General features: G+C 56.0%; 7 protein-coding genes across 7 annotated transcripts; 1 reads left to right on the top strand and 6 right to left on the bottom strand.

Annotated features, from left to right (window-relative positions):
* Nucleotides 1-15: 15 nt before the first annotated feature.
* On the bottom strand, nt 16-645 carry SPSK_06633 (uncharacterized protein; the record flags this gene model as incomplete). The annotated part of the gene is made up of 1 exon (XM_016733334.1): nt 16-645. One exon carries the CDS (start codon nt 643-645, stop codon nt 16-18), a length of 630 nt encoding a protein of 209 aa, XP_016592018.1.
* An 807-nt stretch (nt 646-1,452) lies between these two features.
* Nucleotides 1,453-3,539, bottom strand: SPSK_06043 (GTP-binding protein 1; the record flags this gene model as incomplete). The annotated part of the gene is made up of 2 exons (XM_016732751.1): nt 1,453-3,423; nt 3,489-3,539. The coding sequence occupies 2 exons, from the start codon at nt 3,537-3,539 to the stop codon at nt 1,453-1,455; spliced, it is 2,022 nt and encodes a 673-aa protein (XP_016592017.1).
* A 1,210-nt stretch (nt 3,540-4,749) lies between these two features.
* SPSK_06214 (uncharacterized protein) lies at nt 4,750-6,363 on the bottom strand (the record flags this gene model as incomplete). Its single annotated transcript, XM_016732921.1, has 1 exon — nt 4,750-6,363. The coding sequence occupies one exon, from the start codon at nt 6,361-6,363 to the stop codon at nt 4,750-4,752; it is 1,614 nt and encodes a 537-aa protein (XP_016592016.1).
* Nucleotides 6,364-12,457: 6,094 nt separating this feature from the next.
* Nucleotides 12,458-12,814, bottom strand: SPSK_06750 (uncharacterized protein; the record flags this gene model as incomplete). Its single annotated transcript, XM_016733447.1, has 1 exon — nt 12,458-12,814. The coding sequence occupies one exon, from the start codon at nt 12,812-12,814 to the stop codon at nt 12,458-12,460; it is 357 nt and encodes a 118-aa protein (XP_016592015.1).
* Nucleotides 12,815-13,319: 505 nt separating this feature from the next.
* SPSK_06587 (uncharacterized protein) lies at nt 13,320-14,057 on the bottom strand (the record flags this gene model as incomplete). The annotated part of the gene is made up of 1 exon (XM_016733289.1): nt 13,320-14,057. One exon carries the CDS (start codon nt 14,055-14,057, stop codon nt 13,320-13,322), a length of 738 nt encoding a protein of 245 aa, XP_016592014.1.
* A 924-nt stretch (nt 14,058-14,981) lies between these two features.
* SPSK_06489 (N-acetylglucosaminylphosphatidylinositol deacetylase) lies at nt 14,982-15,926 on the top strand (the record flags this gene model as incomplete). The annotated part of the gene is made up of 1 exon (XM_016733194.1): nt 14,982-15,926. The coding sequence occupies one exon, from the start codon at nt 14,982-14,984 to the stop codon at nt 15,924-15,926; it is 945 nt and encodes a 314-aa protein (XP_016592013.1).
* Nucleotides 15,927-16,519: 593 nt separating this feature from the next.
* Nucleotides 16,520-19,240, bottom strand: SPSK_05933 (uncharacterized protein; the record flags this gene model as incomplete). The annotated part of the gene is made up of 1 exon (XM_016732641.1): nt 16,520-19,240. One exon carries the CDS (start codon nt 19,238-19,240, stop codon nt 16,520-16,522), a length of 2,721 nt encoding a protein of 906 aa, XP_016592012.1.
* Nucleotides 19,241-19,338: the final 98 nt, after the last annotated feature.

Here is a 19,338-nt window from a genome sequence, read left to right as displayed (position 1 = left end):
GGAAATGGCATCAGTTTAGGCCGTGATCGTCCGCACAACGGACGACTTGGTGAGGAGCGGCTCAGTCTCGGATGCAGAAGAGACAGCAGGCAGTAGCCCAGTAACTGGTTCGACCACCGTCTCGATTACCGGCTCGATCCCTTGCTCAATCACTGGCTCGGTCGCCGGCTCGGTTGCCGGCTCGGCCGTCGCCACGGCCGTCGTCGTTTCGAGAATGGTGGCCTCTTGCACGGTTACCGGATCAAAGCAGCAGCAGCAGCAGCGACAAATGGCTCTGCAGGCCAGGAACGGCAGGCAACAAAGGATGCCCAAGCCACAGTGGTGATTGCAATTGCAGCAACCGCAGCAGCCATCGCTGTCACAGCAATTGTCGCAGCAGCTGCAACACTTGCAGCACTTCGTTAGACAAAGATGATGATGCAAGTGCCAGAAGCGGTGGGCCAGCTCTTGTTCTTCAGGATGCCCTCCGGAGGTGAGGATTGCCTCGTGTGTTTCAACGATTTCCACGGCCTGCTGAGCATCGGCAGGCGGCTCTTGAGCGGACTGACCGGGGGCCAGCGAGTCGGTGAATTGCTCAGCCTCCGAAGAAGCAGTCTTTGCGGCGTCGCCTTTGCCGAACGGGAAGAGGGTTCTGAAGCAGCCCATTGTTGTGGTCGAGAACAGGAAGGATATGTCGCGTATGAGATTGTATCAAGGCAGATGCAAAACTGTATCCTGTTGACAGTTGGACAAATAGACAAGAGTTTGTTTGCGAGAGGAGAGTCCATGTACATATTGCTCGATATTGAGGACGACATGTTGACAGATGAAAAGGAAGTGAAGACCGAGGCAAGTGCAAGTCAAAACAAAGACTGGTGCGGAAGGAGCGTTGTAAACATGGAATACAATATCAAAAAGCAGGCATGAGTGCACCTTCCTTGACCAAACATCACCAACAAGGAAGGCGCGGTGCAGAGGCAAGTGCAGGCGACAACAACAACGAAGAAGGAGCGATGGCGACTGGTCAATGAATCTTTGAGGTTTTGTCGTAGCCGTAGAAATACAAGATTTTTTTGGAAATGTATCTGTAATATTTTTTTTTTTAAAAAAAAACATAACATTTTAAAATTCGTGGAAAATTCATGTTTTTGTCCATAAAATGAGTGAAGCCGTAAACAATTTACATAGGCAATCAACGCCTATACAGTGGGAGTGGATTTCAACGTCAAAAAGAAAAACGAAACTAAATGTGACCTTGGTAATGCAACAGCATATAATGAAAAACAGCACCGTATAAACGCCGCTACAATAGCTGATGCTCCGGCGTCGTTGATTGCGACAGATACATGGAAAGACGGAAACAAGAAAACAAGACAAGAAATAGACAACGGGGAATCACCGCAAAACACACGTCGTAAACCATCATGACAAACTGCAATGAACAAATATCTTCCGTTAGTAAAATCCCACACATTACTTCGTCGTGGTCGGCGCAGCAGCCCCAGTCTCGGTCTCGGCCTCGGCCTCGTCCCCGCCAGCCGCCGGTGTCGACATGAGAGGATGAGATGGGTCGTAGCCCACGGATTTGATGATACCAAGACCCTTTGTGCGGCCCTCGCGGAAGAGCAGGCGGTCGCCCGGAACCAAAAACTCGGGCCGCTGCAGGAAGCGGAACGCAACGAGGGCGCGCTCGCCGGTGCGCAGCAGCGGACGGTCCATGTCGACGATGGCGCAGGTCTGGTGGACGGGGCCGACGTGCACGGTGGCCTGGTACTTGTGCTTGATGGTGGTGGCGTGCGACAGAATCAGCACCTCGGCCACAAACTCGCGGTAGACGCGGGGCGGCGTGCTGTCGTCGGTGCGGTGCAGGACCACCTGGCCCTTGCGGACGTCTTTGCGGCGCATCTTTTTGAGGGAAAAGGACGCGGACTGCCCGGCCGACGCGGCCGGCACGCCGAGACGTTTGCGCTCGATGGAGCGGATGCTGGTGGGGGCAAAGTGGCCGTTGGCATCCGGGCCGATCCAGATGGCGTCGCCGGCGTGGGCGACACCGGACTTGACGATGCCGCTGACGACGGTGCCGACAAAAGGCACGGAGTAGGTGTCGTTGACGTGGAACTCAAAGGCGCCGCCCGCGTCATAGCGGCCGTGGTGCGGCAGGATGTTGAGGAACGTGCGCACGAGGTCCAGGTTCTGGCCGGTCACGTTGGAAATCTGGAACACGGGGCAGATGCGCTGGCTGACAAACTGGGTGGCCGTGTTGACGCAGTCGTCGCGGTTCTTGATAAAGATGGGAATCTTGCGGGCGCCCGGGCTTTTGAGGACACGCGTGATCTGCGTAATGGTCTCGGCCAGAATGTTGGGCGGACAGATGTCGATTTTGGTGATGATGACCATGATGGGCACGTTGAGGGCGAGGGCGATGCCCAGGTGCTCTTTGCTCATGCCGATCAGGCCGTTGTTGGCCGCCACCATAAGCAGACAATAATTGGGCGCCGTCGACATCATGCCGAACATGGTGGTGCGCAGGTACCGCTCGTGGCCTGCGAGATCGGTAAACGTAATGACTTTGGCGCTGCGCTTGCCAATCTCCTCCCACGACAGCTTGCGGCCCGGGGTGTCGGACGCTACGACGCGGCCGCGCGTGTCGAACCCGAGAATCTCCATGCCGACAGAACTCGTGCGGCCCGTCTCGAACTCGTGCTTGTGCCGGAACAGATTGACGCGCGCTCGGCCGCGGCCGTCGTCGAGGTCGCCCTTGACAAGCACGCCCAGCAGGGAACTCTTGCCGGCGTCGACGTTGCCCACGACGGCAATGCGCGTCTCAATGACGTCCTCGACTTTGCGCGGCCGGCGGCGGATCATGAGCTTGCCCGTGCAGTCCGTGGCCGAACCCACGCCCGTCCCTGCGCCTGCGCTTGCGCCTGCACCGTTGCCACCTTCCTGCACGACATCGAGTGGACCGCCCACGTTGCGCGTTAGCAGAAGCTCGCAGTCCGCGCCGGCGCGGTCAGCAGCGCGCTCCACACGTGCGAGCGCCACGGCCCACTGGTCGCGGGTGAGCCCGAGGGTGTCCCCCGTGTGCTCGAACCCGAGGTCCAACACAGCCTCGCCGTTGCCCTCGTCGATGCGCTCGGCGAGGAGGGTGCTGAGGGCCACAAAGTTGGCATCGGCGTCCCCTGCGCTGGTCTCGTCTCCGGGCGCCGTCAGCAACTGCCGCATGGGGATGAGTGGGACGGCATCGTCAAGGTCGAGGGCGTCGAGGATGTCGTCGAGCTCGTCGAGAGTGTCGTCGCGGTTGGCAGCGGAGGTGACCGAGGTCGGTGCAGTCGAAGCTATCGAGGGCGAAGCCGTTGTGGCGGCCAAAGCGCCGGCGGCGCCTGCGTTTAGCGGATAGCGGACGGCTTGCTGCCGTTCAACGTAGTCGGCGAAATCGCTCAAGGCCTGGTAAGGTTAGCAATGCGAGACAACAGCGTCCAGAGCTTCTCCACGTCAGGTAGATGTCGTACAGATTCGCCTTTTCGCCGCTCGTGCGGCAATACTGCTGATCTAGCAGTCATGGCTGTGGCGTGGGTGTGATCTCGGCCAAGGCAATGCGAGATCTGTGATGATGTGGCGTTCGGCGCTATAGAGTGAGCAACATGGGAGACTGCGGTCGGTGCGCAGCAGCAGAGAGAGGTATTGTTTATTGCGGTATTCGAGGAATCATGGATGCTAGATTTGGGGGTGCGGCACGAATATGGAGGTAGTCGAAAGCAAAAAACGGTAGTTGAATGTGCACAAGAGATGACCGGCGACGAAGATCCGTGGTATCCTTTATAAAGCGGTCGAGGGTGGCGGCAGCAAGCCGAATCGTGGAGGAGGGAGACGGATGAGGATCCAAGTATGACTCTTTCGACGTGTCTCAGGAAGGAAGGCCTCGAATGTAAGGGTCACACACACAGACAGCCTTATGGGGCAGGATGGGAAAAACAGTCATTGCTTGTTGCAGGGGAAAGAGCGACCAAGAAGTGCGTAGGACCAGGCTCGACCAAGGCGAGGAGGAGAACAGCCTAGCGAATGAGTAATTCGGCGGGGTTGCTGTTTTGTGAGGCGCGTTAATGGCCAACTTTGCGGGGCCACTTTAGCACCTCGTCCAGCGCGTTCAGCCTCTTTCTAGTCGATAAGAGATATATGGTGGAAGCTCCGTGTAAATATCCAATCTGTACATAGTATAGGTCATGCCATTAGGTCTTTGCAAAGCCATAGTTGACAAGACGCTTCATGTAGTCATTGTTTGTAGGGGTAGACGAACATATGTTTCAAAATGTTTTGTATTTAAATGTTTGATAATTAAAAAGTAGTAAGTTATATCCAGTTCAATTTCCAGGAAAAGCCTCGAAATAGGACATCCAAAAACGCCGACTGTCCATACCCGTTTTGGTGGACCAGTATGCTCTGAGTTTTTCTTTTGTGGGTTTGTCAACAACTCCTGAACGAGGTATATATAAGTAACAGAAAAGCAACTTTTTTCCAATCCAGACGCGCCCAAAATTATAAGCCAAAGACGAAAAGGGAAAAGAAGAAAGAAGAGAAGAAACAACAGGGCAAGTCATGATCAAATAAAAATATTTTAAAAGTTAAAAGTTAAGGATGGGCTGCTGTGCTGTCGCTCGCTTCGTGAGAATGAAAGGGACAATGTAAGAATAAAAAAAAGGGGTATTAAGTAAGGTCGTATGCATGTAGGATTAGGTAGAAGTCCTCGCAGGTCCTCGGCCTCGTGGGCTCAGGTCATGATCGGACAGTGTCGAGCGGCTCGATGTAGTCGGGCAGCGCGGCCTGCCCGCCGCGGATCTCTTCGCTGTAGCAGGGCGGGCTGGGCGGCACGTCCTGGTAGATGGGCGGGGCCTCGTTGTCCCAGGACACGCCGATGCCGCCGCGCTGTGTCAGGATGTCCGTAAAGTGCATGCGCAGGATGCGGCCGACGCCGGTCTGAGTGACCATGGAGGGCTTGTTGGCGGGGGCCCATTCTTGGGAGACGACCATTTCGAGCATGAGCTGGTGCGTGACCTCGGTGCCGTCGCGGGTGTGCGTGTCGCACGAGTACTTGGCGTGCTTGCCGAGCAGGTAGTCGAGCTCGAGCTCGACACTGGCGTCCTCGGCCGCGCTGTAGTTGCTCTTCCAGCCGCTCAGCAGCGTCTTTTCGCCAATGATGCGCGTGTCGGCGCGCTGGACGCCGGTGGGGGGCGCGGCCGACGCAGACTCTGCGTCGTCGGCCGGCCGCGGGGCGTGCTTCTTGCAAGCAGGCGCGATGGTCTTGGCCGTCTCTTCGAGGCGCCAGGTGAGCTTCTTGAGCTTCCAGAACTCGAGCGTCTTGGACCTTTCGTTGAGGCGGGCGACGCCGTCGATGCGCAGCGACAGCGTGTTTTGGCCAATGGGGTAGATGACCTGGGGGAAGTGCACGCTGGCCTTGATGTTGGTGGGCGGAAAGATGCGAACGGAGTGGTGTGGCAGCTCGGGCGCGGGCAGTGAGCGCTTCACGTCAAACAGCTTCTCGAGCTTGACGGGCAGGCCTGAGCCGGCCTTTGGCACGGCCTCGGCGTGGAACTCGTAGGCAATGGACACCAGCTGGCCGTCCATGCTGGCGGGGAGGTGGCCGGCGAGCAGCACCGAGAAGGGGAAGCCGTGCCGGCCCTTTGTGAGGATCAGCGGGCCCTGGACAAACGACCACTTTTGCAGTTCCTGGTATTGGTGGATGCAGTTGTGGCAGTATGCGGTGTAGGGCCGCTTCTGGGTGGTGTGGATGTTGAGGGTGGCGATAAAGGAGTCGAGGTGGACGGGCTCGTCCTTGATGGTCAAGAACAGCAGGCCGGACACGAGCGCACCCGTGCTGTTCTCGGCGTCACCATACAGCACAATGGGCGGCGACTCGACCTTCCAGTCGAGTGTCATGTTGGCGCTGACATGCGAATCGCGGCTGGAGCGGCCAAAGTGCAGCGGACCAAAGGACAGGCGGTGGTGGACGCCGTGCTCGGCAGCTGCCGCGGCTTCGCGCCGCTCGGTAGAGGACGCGCGCTGGACCGACGTCATGGTCTTCATAGTGCCGTGGTGCCCCGGCTGCTGCTGGTCGTGTGCCGTGGATGCGCGTGTGGATGTGGATGCTGGCGGTGTTACCACACCGCTGCTGCTGCTGCTGTGGTGATCGTCGGATGCGTCGTCGTCGCCGAGAGAGGAGGCGTACGAAAAGGTGCGGTGGCCGTGGGCGGCGCGGATGGAGGACGAGGAGGACGCCGAGGAGTGCGGCTTGGGCGAGGGGCGCCGGACGGTGGCTTTCTTGAGGCTGGCGACTTGTGCTTCGAGGGAGGCCGAGGGGTTGCGGAGGAAGTTGCTGACCCGGTGTGGCATTTTTTGGGCGAAAGGGGAAGGGGTGTTTGTTTTCATGAGGTGAATTGGGAGGGTAGGATCGAGAAGGAAGGAGGGGGAAGAAACAAAAAAATAAACGAGGAAGGAGGGGAGTGGTAAATAAAAGGGGACCAGTGGTATGAGTATACGTATGAGTCGCGGTCCAAAGAGGCGATTGGTTCTCCACCACTTTCTTTTTTCTTCTTTTTTTTCTTTTGTTCTTCTTTTTTTTTTACTTGTTTTAGTCGCCCGCTTACACGAAGCCGACCAGGGTGTACCTCCAAAACGGACCGCTCTAAGAGATGGAGGAGGGGCGTGTGCCAATGGCACGGATGACACTGGCGCGGAAGGCCCTTTGCTTTTCCCTGTAAGAGTGGGGCAAATTTTTTTGGACTGTGGCTCTGGCGCAGACTATGACGACAGGGCGCAAGGGAGTAAACGCAGAAAGGGCGACGCAGCGAAGGTGCTAGAGTCTAGACGTTCCAAAACGAGTGTGCGAACTGGCGACTTGCCCAAATTTGGATGGTGCGGGCCAATTACCTTTTGTCCGGTGTGCTCTTTCCCGTGTTGATTCAATTAACGGCCTCTTAAAGTTGCGATTGAGAAGGCGCGGGTTGTGAAGATCTCGTCTGCTCTTTCCTTTTGGAATGTACTGTCGTAGGAAAGTGCTCTTTCCCTGTTGTTGGCGTCTTCAATGACATCGATCCTTAGGAAAGAGAGATGAGCGATGCGCGGAAGGAGCTAAAGCGCGGAGACGAGACGAGGTGATGAGGGGCTGTCCCTGTTATTCTGAGTTCCGGTGCGAATGACCAAGCATATGCAGGTCGAGCCGTCCTGCTGTGCGCGAGCGTGCGGGCTGTGTCTTTGATACTCGCAAAATGCTGGTCGGTTGACCTCGTGGACAACGTTTCCACTTCTTTTTTCTTTTTTTCTTTCTTCTTTTTTTTTGGTTTCTTTTTGTGTATTTTCCGTGCCAAGCGAGCGGTGTGAGTGGCTCGTCTGGGGAAAGGGAGAAAAGGGTAAAGCGGCGTTCGCGGAGGCGTCGTTGTGTCCGGCGGCAGCGACGGGTGAATGATTGGTTTGGCTCGGTGTCTGCTGGTTTGCTGGATCGAGCGCAGCCCCTCTGGTCAGGCGTCGACTTCCCCAGGATATCCAAACGCTTGGGCTGGTTTGGGCTGGCGTTGCAGGAAGAACCGGGATCTGGTTGCGACAGCGGTTGGCAGATTTGCGGATGGTGTGGTAGGGTTTGGCAGGTGGAATGACGTCGAGGAGGGAGAAGATGGCGAACTGGGTCAGGCGGTGGGCAAACGAAGTGTCGAAGAGTTTGCAGTACGACTGCGTCGGAAGACAGCGCAGCGCTAGTTGTGTGTGGAAGCGTGAAGCTGTAGGCAAGAAGATGGTTGATAGATAAGCGTGGTCGCGATAATGCGTGATAGATGCAACGACTGGGGTACGGCGTAACGATGGTATCCGAAGGGGTGTGAAGCTTAATGTAGACCAGAATAGAATACACTGGTCGATTAAGTAAAACGAAAAATAGCCAAATCTCGCGATGTCAACAAAAGAAGATTCAAGAAGAGGTTCGAAAAAAGAAAACAAAACAACGTCTAGAACCTTTCGACCTGGGCCGACCTACGTATTTATTTCACACATTATTTTTATATGTTTTCTTTAACATGTCTGGTATGTGACCATTCATGTGCTGCAAGGCGTGCCTTTGAAAACGTGCCTCCGAATTAGGGTGCAGCCTCGATTTCCATCAAGTAATTATGTGTCATGGTTTGCTCCTTCCCGCCCGTTTTGCAACAAGCGGCCGCTCTCCCTGGGCCCTCGTTCCTGGGAAAGTCCAAAAGACGGTGCGCCGTCAGCCCAAAACAACGTGCGTTTTTGGGATTCGCATCTCAACGACGATGTGCTGTTACGCATCACTCAATCTGCCAGCGCCGATATTCCTCCTCGTTTGTCGGGCTGGGCAAGATGGAAACCGCGTTATGTACGTGCAGCCAGCGTGTGTCACGGTCTGACAGCGTTTCATCTTTGGGACTGGTCGACGACTTACTCTATTGTAAAACTTTTATTTTAAAACCAGAAAACAGAAAGCATACGAATAGAGCAAAAGAACACGGACGTTCACAAACAATGACATCGTCACATATGGATGGACGACTACAGGTACGATGCAGTCCCTCTCTTGGCCCAGCTGACTTTCCACTGCCCATCTCCGCTTTCTAGGCAGATGAGACCAACTGTCAAAAGCAAAACAAAACCGAACGGAAGCGAGACGAACGCAGCCAAGGGGGTATAAACACTGGTTCACAACAGCACCTGTGAGTCAGGACTGCGAACATGGAGGCGAGGGAGGCTCGAAGCACCCGGATAACCCAGGCTTACTCAAAAAGGAGTTTGAATACGGGCGTAATGCTCGCCGTCGGTTACGTGCTTTGGCGGCCACAGAATGGCGCACGAACGGGGAGAACACGCCATGCACGCCATTCAGCCCCTGTAGAGTGATCAAGGCCCGAGATCGCTGCGGCTAGCCTGATTGAAAGTTGGCCTGAGCCTGGCCTCTGGTCTGCCAAAACATTCTGTCTTGCGTCACGAGTGGACAGAAACACTATTCCCATTGGCCAATTTCTGAACAAGGCGGGAGGGGGTGGTGGTCTCCTTTTGCGCCTGGTTCGTTTTAATTTTTTGACAGTCAGCTGGCCAGGCCCAGAAGCGGGCTCGTTTCCTAGGGGGTGTTGGCATGGCGTTTTGGCGTTTTGCACGGCCAAAGGAATGGCATGATGCACCACCAGAAAAATTTTCATGTCCATCGGCGCTTTTGTCCCTTCCTGGCGTTGTTTTGTTAGGAGGATCTAGTGGCCGAGAGAAAATCCACAGGAAGAATACCCACGACTAGCCTTTCCTAACCGTGTTAATGACCGTTTTCCAGTTCAACCCTTGTTTTTGTTGCTTCTGAACTTTGGTAGGCACCGAAGACGGAGGGGCCAGAGAAAAAAAAACGGTAGACGCCATCGAGATCGATCAGAATGGATGGGATGTAGAATTGTGTATTATTTTGTCAATGGACAGCTCATGACAATGTCAGGGCCATGCAACAAGTATATCGATCACGCCGTATGACGTCCTCTGTACGGTTTCTCTGAAAACGACAAACACAAGCATATGAATGTGGAAGATCAGCAGGAAAACCGCACCTATCCCTTCTCCCTTCTTTAAACATCCTTTTTTCACATTGTCTGCTTCTGCCTGGATCGGCACAGATTACGCTAGTCGCGGGAACAGTACACAACCAGGGCTGTAATTGATATATACGAAAGACAGAAAAAAAAAATCGAGGAGCATGACAAGTCCAAGGAAATGCGGTCCATCGGCACGAACCTCCCAATAAATGTGCTACAAGATCAAAAACGGACAACACAAAAACGCACTACCTTAGGAGATGGACTTATTCGCAAGGTCCAGCTGACTTATTTTGTGCCCCTTCTCCTTGTTTCCCCTCATCAACAACTTTTGGGTGATTGGTTGCAAAACGAGGCTAAATCGACGGGACGAGAAGATGCACATGCACTTTGCATCGCATTGTGACGACTGGCGAGGAACACGGCATCGCAATGGAGGCAACAAGCTGCCTCGACGCCGTTGCGTGCCATAAAATGCGTAGCCTCGCGGCTCGACTTGGGCACTGTCCACGATTGGCATGCATTGAAGCAAGGATTGACAGGAAATACGCACCTTCCCATGGTCATGTGTTCTCCGCCAGACCTCCAACACGCAAATTGTACTCACCGTTTTGACCATCTCCGCGGCTGTCGGAGTATTCCCGGGATTGGTAGGACAGTGTTGATGCCGAGACGGCTTAACCCGTCTTTTGTCCGTTTTGTCATAATTCATATGCACAACGTAACTTGTGATCTCATGATGGCGATGACAGAGTATTCAATGTTCGCAGTCTACTGGCAGCAACTTTGACAGCTCTCGGCACATCAGACCGCATGCACGCCGGACAATACGTAATATCTGCGAGAGTTTTCCGGCGTGCTTGGGCCGGCTCGACTGGCACAATTGGCGGAGCTAGTAGAACAGAGAAAACGCAAAGGAACATGTAACATGCCCTTTGCAAAAACTGACATCGTAAGATTCTAGACTGGCGACGTCGTTCCCACAGCGGCCCACCGCTGCGTGTCCCGTTTCGTTCGTTCCGTCGGATCTTTTCGTCGCCAACACTGGCTTCCTCCGCCTCTTTTCTTTCGCGTCTACCCGCTCTTTGGCGCCCGTTGTTCCTTGTCCGTCTTAGCGGAACGGTACGTGAGGGATTCAATTTCAAACTTCAAGTTCGCCGCCTCTCTTGTTGTTGCGCATACGGGGTAGTCATACGCTGTAGCTAGCGAAAGAAGCAATCGCAGAAGCAAAGACGAGGCAACCCATGCAAAAGTGGTCAGATCCTGCACATAGATGGCGCTCAACAGCAAAATGGAACGGCTTTCCGCCTGATACTCCGATCAGGAACCCGAAATGCAGTTTCAAAGTGAAAATTTCACCACACCAGGAACATACTCCGAACAGAGTGGATGCCGGGCCTTGTGGATGTGGCTCACCGTTTCTTCGTGTTAGGCCACCCACTCGTATTGTTGCAAGGGGGAACGTGAATTCAAGATCGTGTAATGTGTTTGAGCGAACGGCGATCCAGGATCAGAAAACCTTGAAAAATGTGGATTTGCACTGTCCTCAAAGAGGAAGAAACGAAACCGTCAGACTGGAGCTGAGAAAGGCAGGCTCCACAGAAACTGGCAAAGATGGAAGCGGCTGGACGCGGTGATGACAGTCGAGGCAATACAGCCTAGACAGGCAGTTGAAAGGCTTTTATGAGAATCACCATATACGGCAATCTTCACCACATAGCTGTCGGACTGGGAATACACCGTATGCTCTTTTTTTCTCGCAGCACGGCACAACCGGACTTCCTTTGCTATTTGTCGTCTCCGTTTTCTTCCTGCAAACGCAACCTCTCGTATTTTGCTCTGTAAAACATCCTCCACATATTGATCAACGGTCCCGCTTCTACGGAGTCCTCATAAAGATACCCCATTATGGACTCCATCTTTTGCCGCTTCTTTCCATTGTTTTGTTTCTTCGGCCTGTCTATGTATCCCACATTGCCCGCCCGTCTCCATATACCAATTTTATTTTTCTTGTCCCGACTTCTAGAACGTCCATGGCAAACTATGGAGGAACGAGTCCATGACAAAAATACGGTGAAATGGCAATTTCTGTAAGCCTCCTTCCCGATACGGTGTGCCTTACCTTCGTGAAATTAACGAGAAAACTTTTTCGGCCTTTTTAACAGCATTTTCTTTACTGAGAACCGGGCAGCAACGGGCCCCAGTGGCGCCTGTGGCCAGAAAGCCCATCGGCGTTAACAAAAGTACCCGTCTCGACTTTCCTGTTTGGGCCAAAAGGCGAGGCAAAACTGTTTTGCCATTGTAGACTATCGGAGGTCTCCGATGCGGGTGACTGACTCAGTCTCACCCGCCGCCTTACACGAGGCTCACCATACAAAAATTCGTCGTACGGAGTACATAAACAAGACAAGGCTGATGGGCGCGGCCGATGATTTGGTAATGACAACTCACGATAATTTTGTGTATCCTCTCTTGCCCCCATTTTGCCTCCTCTTTGGGGTGGACCATTTCACCGCCAATTTCTCCTTTGAATGTGATTTACATAACACAAACGCCTCTCTCACCGTACTTTTCGGTGTTGCAACACCATCATTTCGTTGGCAGCGGATCGCAAACGGCCGAGAGAATTCGTCGTCGCCCGGGTGTAGTATTTGCAACATGCATGTCGAAGGAGCACAGTGTAATACGTTTCTATGTCCCCGCTGCCGCACGTCGCGCTCCTGTACTTGGATTCCAATGGAGATCCGAGCGGCTGTCAGCGGTTAAAACGGCGAGGCCCGTGTGCATATGACTTGAAGCGCCTCGGCCGCTCTTGTCCGCCACGTCCGGCGCCGCTCGTCTAGACTTGTCGTGGCCACCGTTGAGCTCCACCTCTTTCGCCGGCCTTTTTATGTCCCCCCAGCGGCCGGCTCCTAGCCTCCTTCGTATGTTTTGTTGCCTTTGGCATTGTTTCCTTGTCCCGCCCGGAACATTCCTTCTGGAAGCATGTACCCCAGATCATTATGCACGTGGTCTGCATATCGCCCATCTGTAGTGGTGTCACCGGTTGCCATCCGCGGTGTCCAAACTGTCGCATCCGCACACCACCACTCCTCTGGGCATCGTTGGCCGCCGTGGACCGATGCCTCATGGGGTGTACCTATCGTCGGTCCATCGTTGCTGCCATCGACTGGAAGCACGACAACCGTGTCCACGGTTCCGCACCAATGCCATCTTGCAAGGCTGTTGGCGTGATTTGCCATGCGCTTATGCGGCTCTTGTGTAACCATTGCTGATTGGTGGGATATGCTGCACGGTAGAGAAAATGTGGCGTGCCTTTCACACCGTTGACACGCAAGGCAATCGCCGACGAAGAGGATTTGTGCAGAAGGTGTATCAGCTCGTGACAGGCGAGATTGACGACGACAGAGATAGTGTTGATCGAAAGCACGGATGAAGATGCTTTGTGAGCAAGGGCACGTTGGTGGATGTGTCGCTCGCACATCCCGATACCAGACACGGGAGACAGATAATAGGCAGACGAGCTGGCCAAGCGGACGACGATGGCGGAGACTCTGTGACTGTAGCGTACAGCAATAGTCATTGTATGAGTTCAATCGACTCGAGACGTCGCCTCGACACATCTCTGGTGCGACAACGTCGAGGCTCGAGTCAGACAACGGCGTTCCATTCGTTGTGCTACAGCAGAGTTACAGCAGAACGCAAACGGCCTGGTGGGTCCGTGACGTTGCCTGGCGACAGACCGCGTGCGTCTCCACGCAGTCAATCCAAGCCCTATAACGTGTAGCCCATGAGCTTCATGTAGCCGGCGGCAATGGCGAGGCTCGGCACCGCCCATTTGAGATCCAGCTCAATCACGGCCCACACCCACAAGCATCCAATCGGCGGCGCCTGCTTGAGGACGGCAATGTAGCTGTACTCGTTGGTGATGTGGACCAGGTAGCAGCCAGTCACCGAGCTCGTGACGAAGAAGAGCAGCTGGCGCAGCGGGTCCTGGAAGCGGGTGGGCAGGCCCGGCAGCAGGCGCGGATCGGACGGGTGCCGGTGCAGGTTGTAAAAGATGAGGGAAAAGACGCCGAGGGCCTGGAGGGCGCGCGTGATGACGACGTGCCACTCGATCTCGACGGCGTACTGGTTCTGGACGAGCACATCGAGGGTGAAGTGCAGCATAGTGAGGCTGACACACCACAGGATGGTGTCGAGGATACGCTCGGCGCGTGGAGAGACGGTGGCCGCATCGTTGTCGTCCTCGTCATCCTCGTCATCCTCGTCGTCGTCGTCTTCGTCGTTGTCGTTGTCTGCCTCGCCGGCCTTCTTCGGCACGCCCCTCTCCTTGTTGAGCTGCCGCTGGCGGGCATCGGCCTGCTGGAAGAGGTTTTGGTCGCCGGCAAAGTCGAGCAGGGTCTTGCCCTGGGGCGCCGAGCGGTCCGGCTGGACGAGCTTGATGCCGGCGGCGTCAATGTCAGCTATCGAAGAGGCCGCTGCAGCGCCCTTGCGTGTCTTTTTGGCCATTGTCGGGGTTGGATAAGCTTGGAGGACGGATGTAGACGTATCGCATTCGACAGGATGATAAAGCTATCTGTCATCGGGAGCTCGGTCGAAGTGTGGTTGCCAGTCTTGGGGAGCATGGGAGAGCATGAGAGAGTGTACAGACACGTGTAGTCATTTGCTGATCATCTTACGGGTGGATGGGATGACCAGGGAATTGCGGACCGCGTTAATGCACGGCCACGCCAAATAAGAATGCGCGCTTGGTTTAGCACCTCCCCCCTGTTACCATGCCCTTTGGTGCTTAACCGGGAATTTTTGGGCTGTTGGGGGCACCAACCAGGTATGAAATCATGCGGTGCTGCAGTGGTCTTAGCGCGAGATCGCAAGCTGTCAATTGGTGTCTTGTGCCTGCTTGTGCCGGGCGCTGTAATTAAAGCCCCCGCTCCACGCGCCCGCCTCAGAAGCCATAGTATCGCAGCTTGGAGCTTGTGACCTGGAAAAGGGGGGATGCGTGTAATTGGATGCTGCGTGTCATTGAAAACAGAAGGTACGGCCGAGCCGCGGGCCCAACAAAATTAGCTGTGCATGGCAAACTGGGGGCCGTTAATTACAACGTACAGACTGCGCATTTTCGTCTGTCTCTCCTTATTTCTCGCCCGTGTACGACCCGAGCCCGCAGTCCAAGCTGTATTCGAATCGACCAGGGGTGTTGGATCCCGTCGTCGCTCCAGGCCAGGTGGCATTATCGTGTCCTGTCCAGTGTCGTGCGCCCCGATCGCGCCTTCCTTCTCACGAGACCACCTGTCCACGAACGCGCCTGCCCTCTTCGTTTCTCCGACGCAATTCCAATTGCCGCATCTATCGCGGGCACGACGCCTACGGACGACTGTCGACTTCTCACCTCCCTCGTGCTCCCCGACAGCCTCCCACGACACCCCCACCGCCATGAGCCTTCTGTCGCTGCTCGGCGCGCTCGTCGTGCTCGTCCCCGTGCTCTACATGTACACTGTCTCCGTCGTCGGCGGGCGGTTTCCGACCCTGCGCAACAAGCGCATCTGCCTCCTGATTGCCCACCCGGACGACGAGGCTATGTTCTTTGCGCCCTCGGTGCTCGCGCTCACGCGGCCCGAGACCGGCAACCACGTCAAAATCCTGTGCTTGAGCAGCGGCAACGCCGAGGGGCTCGGCGAGACGCGCAAGCGCGAGCTCGTCAAGAGCGCCATGACGCTGGGGCTGCGCCACGAGGACGACGTCTTTGTCGTCGACAGCCCCGATTTCCCCGACAGCATGACCACCGAGTGGGACAGCCAGACGATTGCGACGCTGCTGGCGAGCGCGTTTACGCCGCCGGGCCCGGGGGTGGCGGCCAAAACCGCCAAACCCGCCAAACCCGCCAATGCGCCGGACCAGCCGCCCGCCGCCACCATTGACGTCCTCCTGACATTTGACGACCGCGGCGTCTCGGGCCACCCCAACCACATTTCCTTGTACCGCGGCGCGCGCCGGTTCGTCGCCTCCTTGGTGCAGGGCAAACCCGGCTGGCGCCCGCCCGTCGACCTGTACACCTTGACAACGGTGTCGCTGGTCCGCAAGTACACGTGGGTCTTTGACCTGCTGCCGACAGTCGTGTCGTGGGGGCTGCGGCTGGGGTCCAAGGGCACGAGCGCGGCCAAGGTCAAGGAGCACCCGCCGTCGCTGGTGTACTTGGCGGACCTGAACCCGACGGCGACGGGCGGCGGACTGGGCACGGCGTGGCGGGCCATGACGACGGCGCACCAGAGCCAGATGGTGTGGTTCCGGTATGGATGGATTGCGCTCAGCCGCTACATGGTGATGAACGACCTGCAGCTGCAGCACAGCTTTGGCCCGAACGATATGAAGAAGCCATAGGAGACGCAAATGGGACAGCCTTCCTTCACTTGAAAAAAAAATCAAAAAAGAAAAAATACGACGAGGCTGCCATGGCCAATCGCATCGAGACCGTCACAGACGAAGACCAGCATCAAACAACAAAAACCAAAAAATCAACAAAATGGCCCATAAAAAATAATACGAATTTACGACTTTTTCAAATTATTACAACACCGTTTTCACTAACACATAATTGCATAATGTGGTCATCCTTGCAGATACTGCGAGTTGAGATGGGGGAGGGAAGGGGAAAGAAAGAAGAAACGGGCAGAGAATTTTATATATCTGGACCAAGGATCATTGGCATGATCAGGCTGCCCTGTATAGTATTTCCTTGCGTCATTTTTGTATACCAGACTGTATCAATTGGGAAATCCCAGAGGAGACATGTACATACTGAAAGGGACAGTAAGTAATGTATGGAGACAGATCACTTCATACATTCGTTCATTTCAACAGGAAATAAATGAAACACAAATCCAATGCAAACAAATTGAAACAAATCCAAATATATTCAAAGAAATTGATGTAAATTCATATACAAGATAAACTACAAACACAGCCATGTACAGTTACGAGAACTCCCGCACGAGCGAGTCCCGGTCCCTGCCCAGTGATCCTTGCAGATCCACCAGACTGTTGGGGAAGGCCCGCTGGCGCATAACAACGCGCCGCAGGTCGGCGTCACGGACAAACCGCCGGTCGTACCACCGCAGTTGCTCCGGCGTCAGGGCATTGCCCAACTTGTCCACCACGGAGTCGTGGGCGATGGTGTCCAGGTCGACTCGGACCTTGTACGTCTCCATTTCGTTTCCGGGGGCCCCACTGTACGATTCCTGCAGTGCCGATCCATCGTCCGCGGTGGTGGTGTTGGTGGTGGAGGTGTTAGTGTTGGTTGCTGCGCCGCCTGTGGTGAGGGCGGACCCAGAAAAGAACTCGGTGTCAAAGTGATTCACGGGCGGCGGCCGGCCGGCCGGCTCGTCCTCGTCGAGCTGGCTCACGTCTCTGTACTGGAACCGGGCCGAGGGCCGCGAGGCGGGGATCTTGTACGCAATTTTTTCCGACAGCAGCTTCGAGTGGTTGTGCGGCTCGCGCAGCGTCACGGTGCCCGTCGGCGTCGGGTACCACGTGTACCGATGCACAAACGGCCGGAACTCGTCAATGACCTGGGGGATGAGGCGCGCCAGGAGCTCGTCGCCAGGCTTGGCACGGGCGCCGTTCTTCAGGATGCGCAGGCACCACGAGTGGAAGTAGTACCACATGCGCCACTTGCCGGCAATCACGCGCTGCAGGCGGAAGGCCGCCGCACCTCGATCCCGATGCCCCAGCATGCGCGTCTCGGCCACCACCTGCATCGCCTCTTCCTGCTTGCGCAGCTGGGCCTGGTACACCGGCTTGAGTTGGCGCATGAGCTGCAACGCGGGCAGGATCGACGAGTCGTGGGCGAGCATCGTCTTGATCAGAATGTTGTACTGCTCCAAGCCCGGCTTCACGCTGTACGGCTCCGACGTCATGGTCTTCCAGATCCGCTTGATCGCCGCCGGCGAGTTGCGCTGCGAAATGCCAGCAATGCGCGACTCCTGCGTGACCTGCGGCGACGCCAACGCGTAGGCCCAGTTGAGGAGATCGAACCAGACACGGTCTGGGATCTTGATCTTGTATACGCGCGAGATGTGCATCACCAATTGCATGGCCAAGGCGACTCGGTTGTTGCAGCAATACGCCTGCACAACAGCATCCAACAGAACCTCGGACGGGTACAGGGTCGAGGTCGTCGGGATGTTTGTGCGTCCTCTCACCCTGTATCCATTGGTTCCCCGAATCCGCTTCACGGACACGCCGTACTTGGTGGCGAGGAGGTCTTGGATAATGCGCATCGAGGCGCTCCGTCCAAAGCCCACCATGGCCGCTGCCTGGACGCGTTCGTCGTTTCCATGGTGTCGCAGAATCGCTTTGTAGTACACCTTCGTCAGCGGCTTCCTGCTTCGCAGGATGCGCGTCAGGTGTTCGGCATGGTCGGGGGCGTTGACGTTGTGGCCGAAGCGATGCATCATGCCCCTCTCGGCGCGGATGCGCATGCGCTCGAGGTGGTAGAGCCGAGACGCATGCATCACCTTTTTGTGGCGGTGGCGGTTGACGGCCTGCACCCGCATGCGCATGGGGTCGTGCTGGACGTACAGCCGCTCGGTCAGAAACCGCGCACGCAAGAACTCGGCGTACAGCTGACCATGGCGCATGTCCATGAACCCCGACGGAACCATGGCCTTCCAGACGCTCTTCGCCTGGACCATGTCTGAGGCGGCACCGGCGGCACGCAATAGGACGATGAAGTCGTTGAGGAGGAGGTGTCCCTGATCGCCCAAGAGCTGCACCCGCAGTTCACAGATGGACAGCAGGGTGTCGAGAAGGCGCGTGTACAAAACGCGGATGCCAAACACGCTGACGCCGGCGCCGAGCGGGGTCAGCTGCGCCATGCTCGGCGAGACGGCAATGTCGGCCAGCGCGTCAATGTTCTTCGAGACGACATACGGATCGAGCATCCGCAGGGCTTCGGCGAAGACCACGGGCGGAAGACGGGCAATGGCCGCGGCGCGATTTTGCCTCTCTTCCGAGATCTGTGCTTCGTCCACGTACGTCTGGCGACCTTCGGGCCCCGTGGCAACGACGGGGTTTGTCAGCCAGTGGAACAGGGAGTTTGTATCTTTCGCGCGCAGGGTCTGGAGGACGAAGTCGGCGCGCTGGTCGGACGTCGTCAGGCGCATCGCGTGCTCACGCGACTCCGACATCTCTGTTTCTTCAGTCGCGGAAACCGAGGGATGGCCAGCTTGTGGCTGCGGGGTTTGTGGTTTGCGCAGAGCAAGAAGCATGTTTCGCAGAATCATAATCTCTTCTCCGGTAGATCCTGGCGCGTAGGTGCTCGATGCTGCATGGTCCAGTGCAGGCCACGATGCTTCGTTGTTCGCGCCACGGTCCGCAGACGACCGTCCTCCCTTGACATTCTTGTTTCCATGGCGTTCCTCTGCCTGGATCAATGCCGCCCACGCCGCCTCGCTGTCCGAGACACGGTTTGCAGACGACCGTCGTCCCTTGACAGCCTTGTTTCCATGGCGTTCCCCTGCCTCGACCAATGTTGCCCACGCCGCCTCGCTGTCCGAGACATGGTTTGCAAACGACCGTCGGCTTGTTTTGTCGAGACGATTTTTGAGGATGCGTGATGTCGTGCCTCGAGGAGGGCTCGGTAGAAGGCCAATACGCGACCGTAGGACCAATGGGGCCCAGACGGCAGTGTTCATCGCGAAATACCGTCGCCGTTGTTGTCCTGATGTGTTAGTGTCGAGAGGATGCAACTTCAGCCGTGTCCTGTTGGACGAAATGGCTCACACAATTGTCT

This window comes from Sporothrix schenckii (assembly GCF_000961545.1).
Source record: "Sporothrix schenckii 1099-18 chromosome Unknown Cont38, whole genome shotgun sequence".
Taxonomy (NCBI): domain Eukaryota; kingdom Fungi; phylum Ascomycota; class Sordariomycetes; order Ophiostomatales; family Ophiostomataceae; genus Sporothrix; species Sporothrix schenckii.
This window is presented reverse-complemented; position numbering and strand designations above follow the sequence as displayed.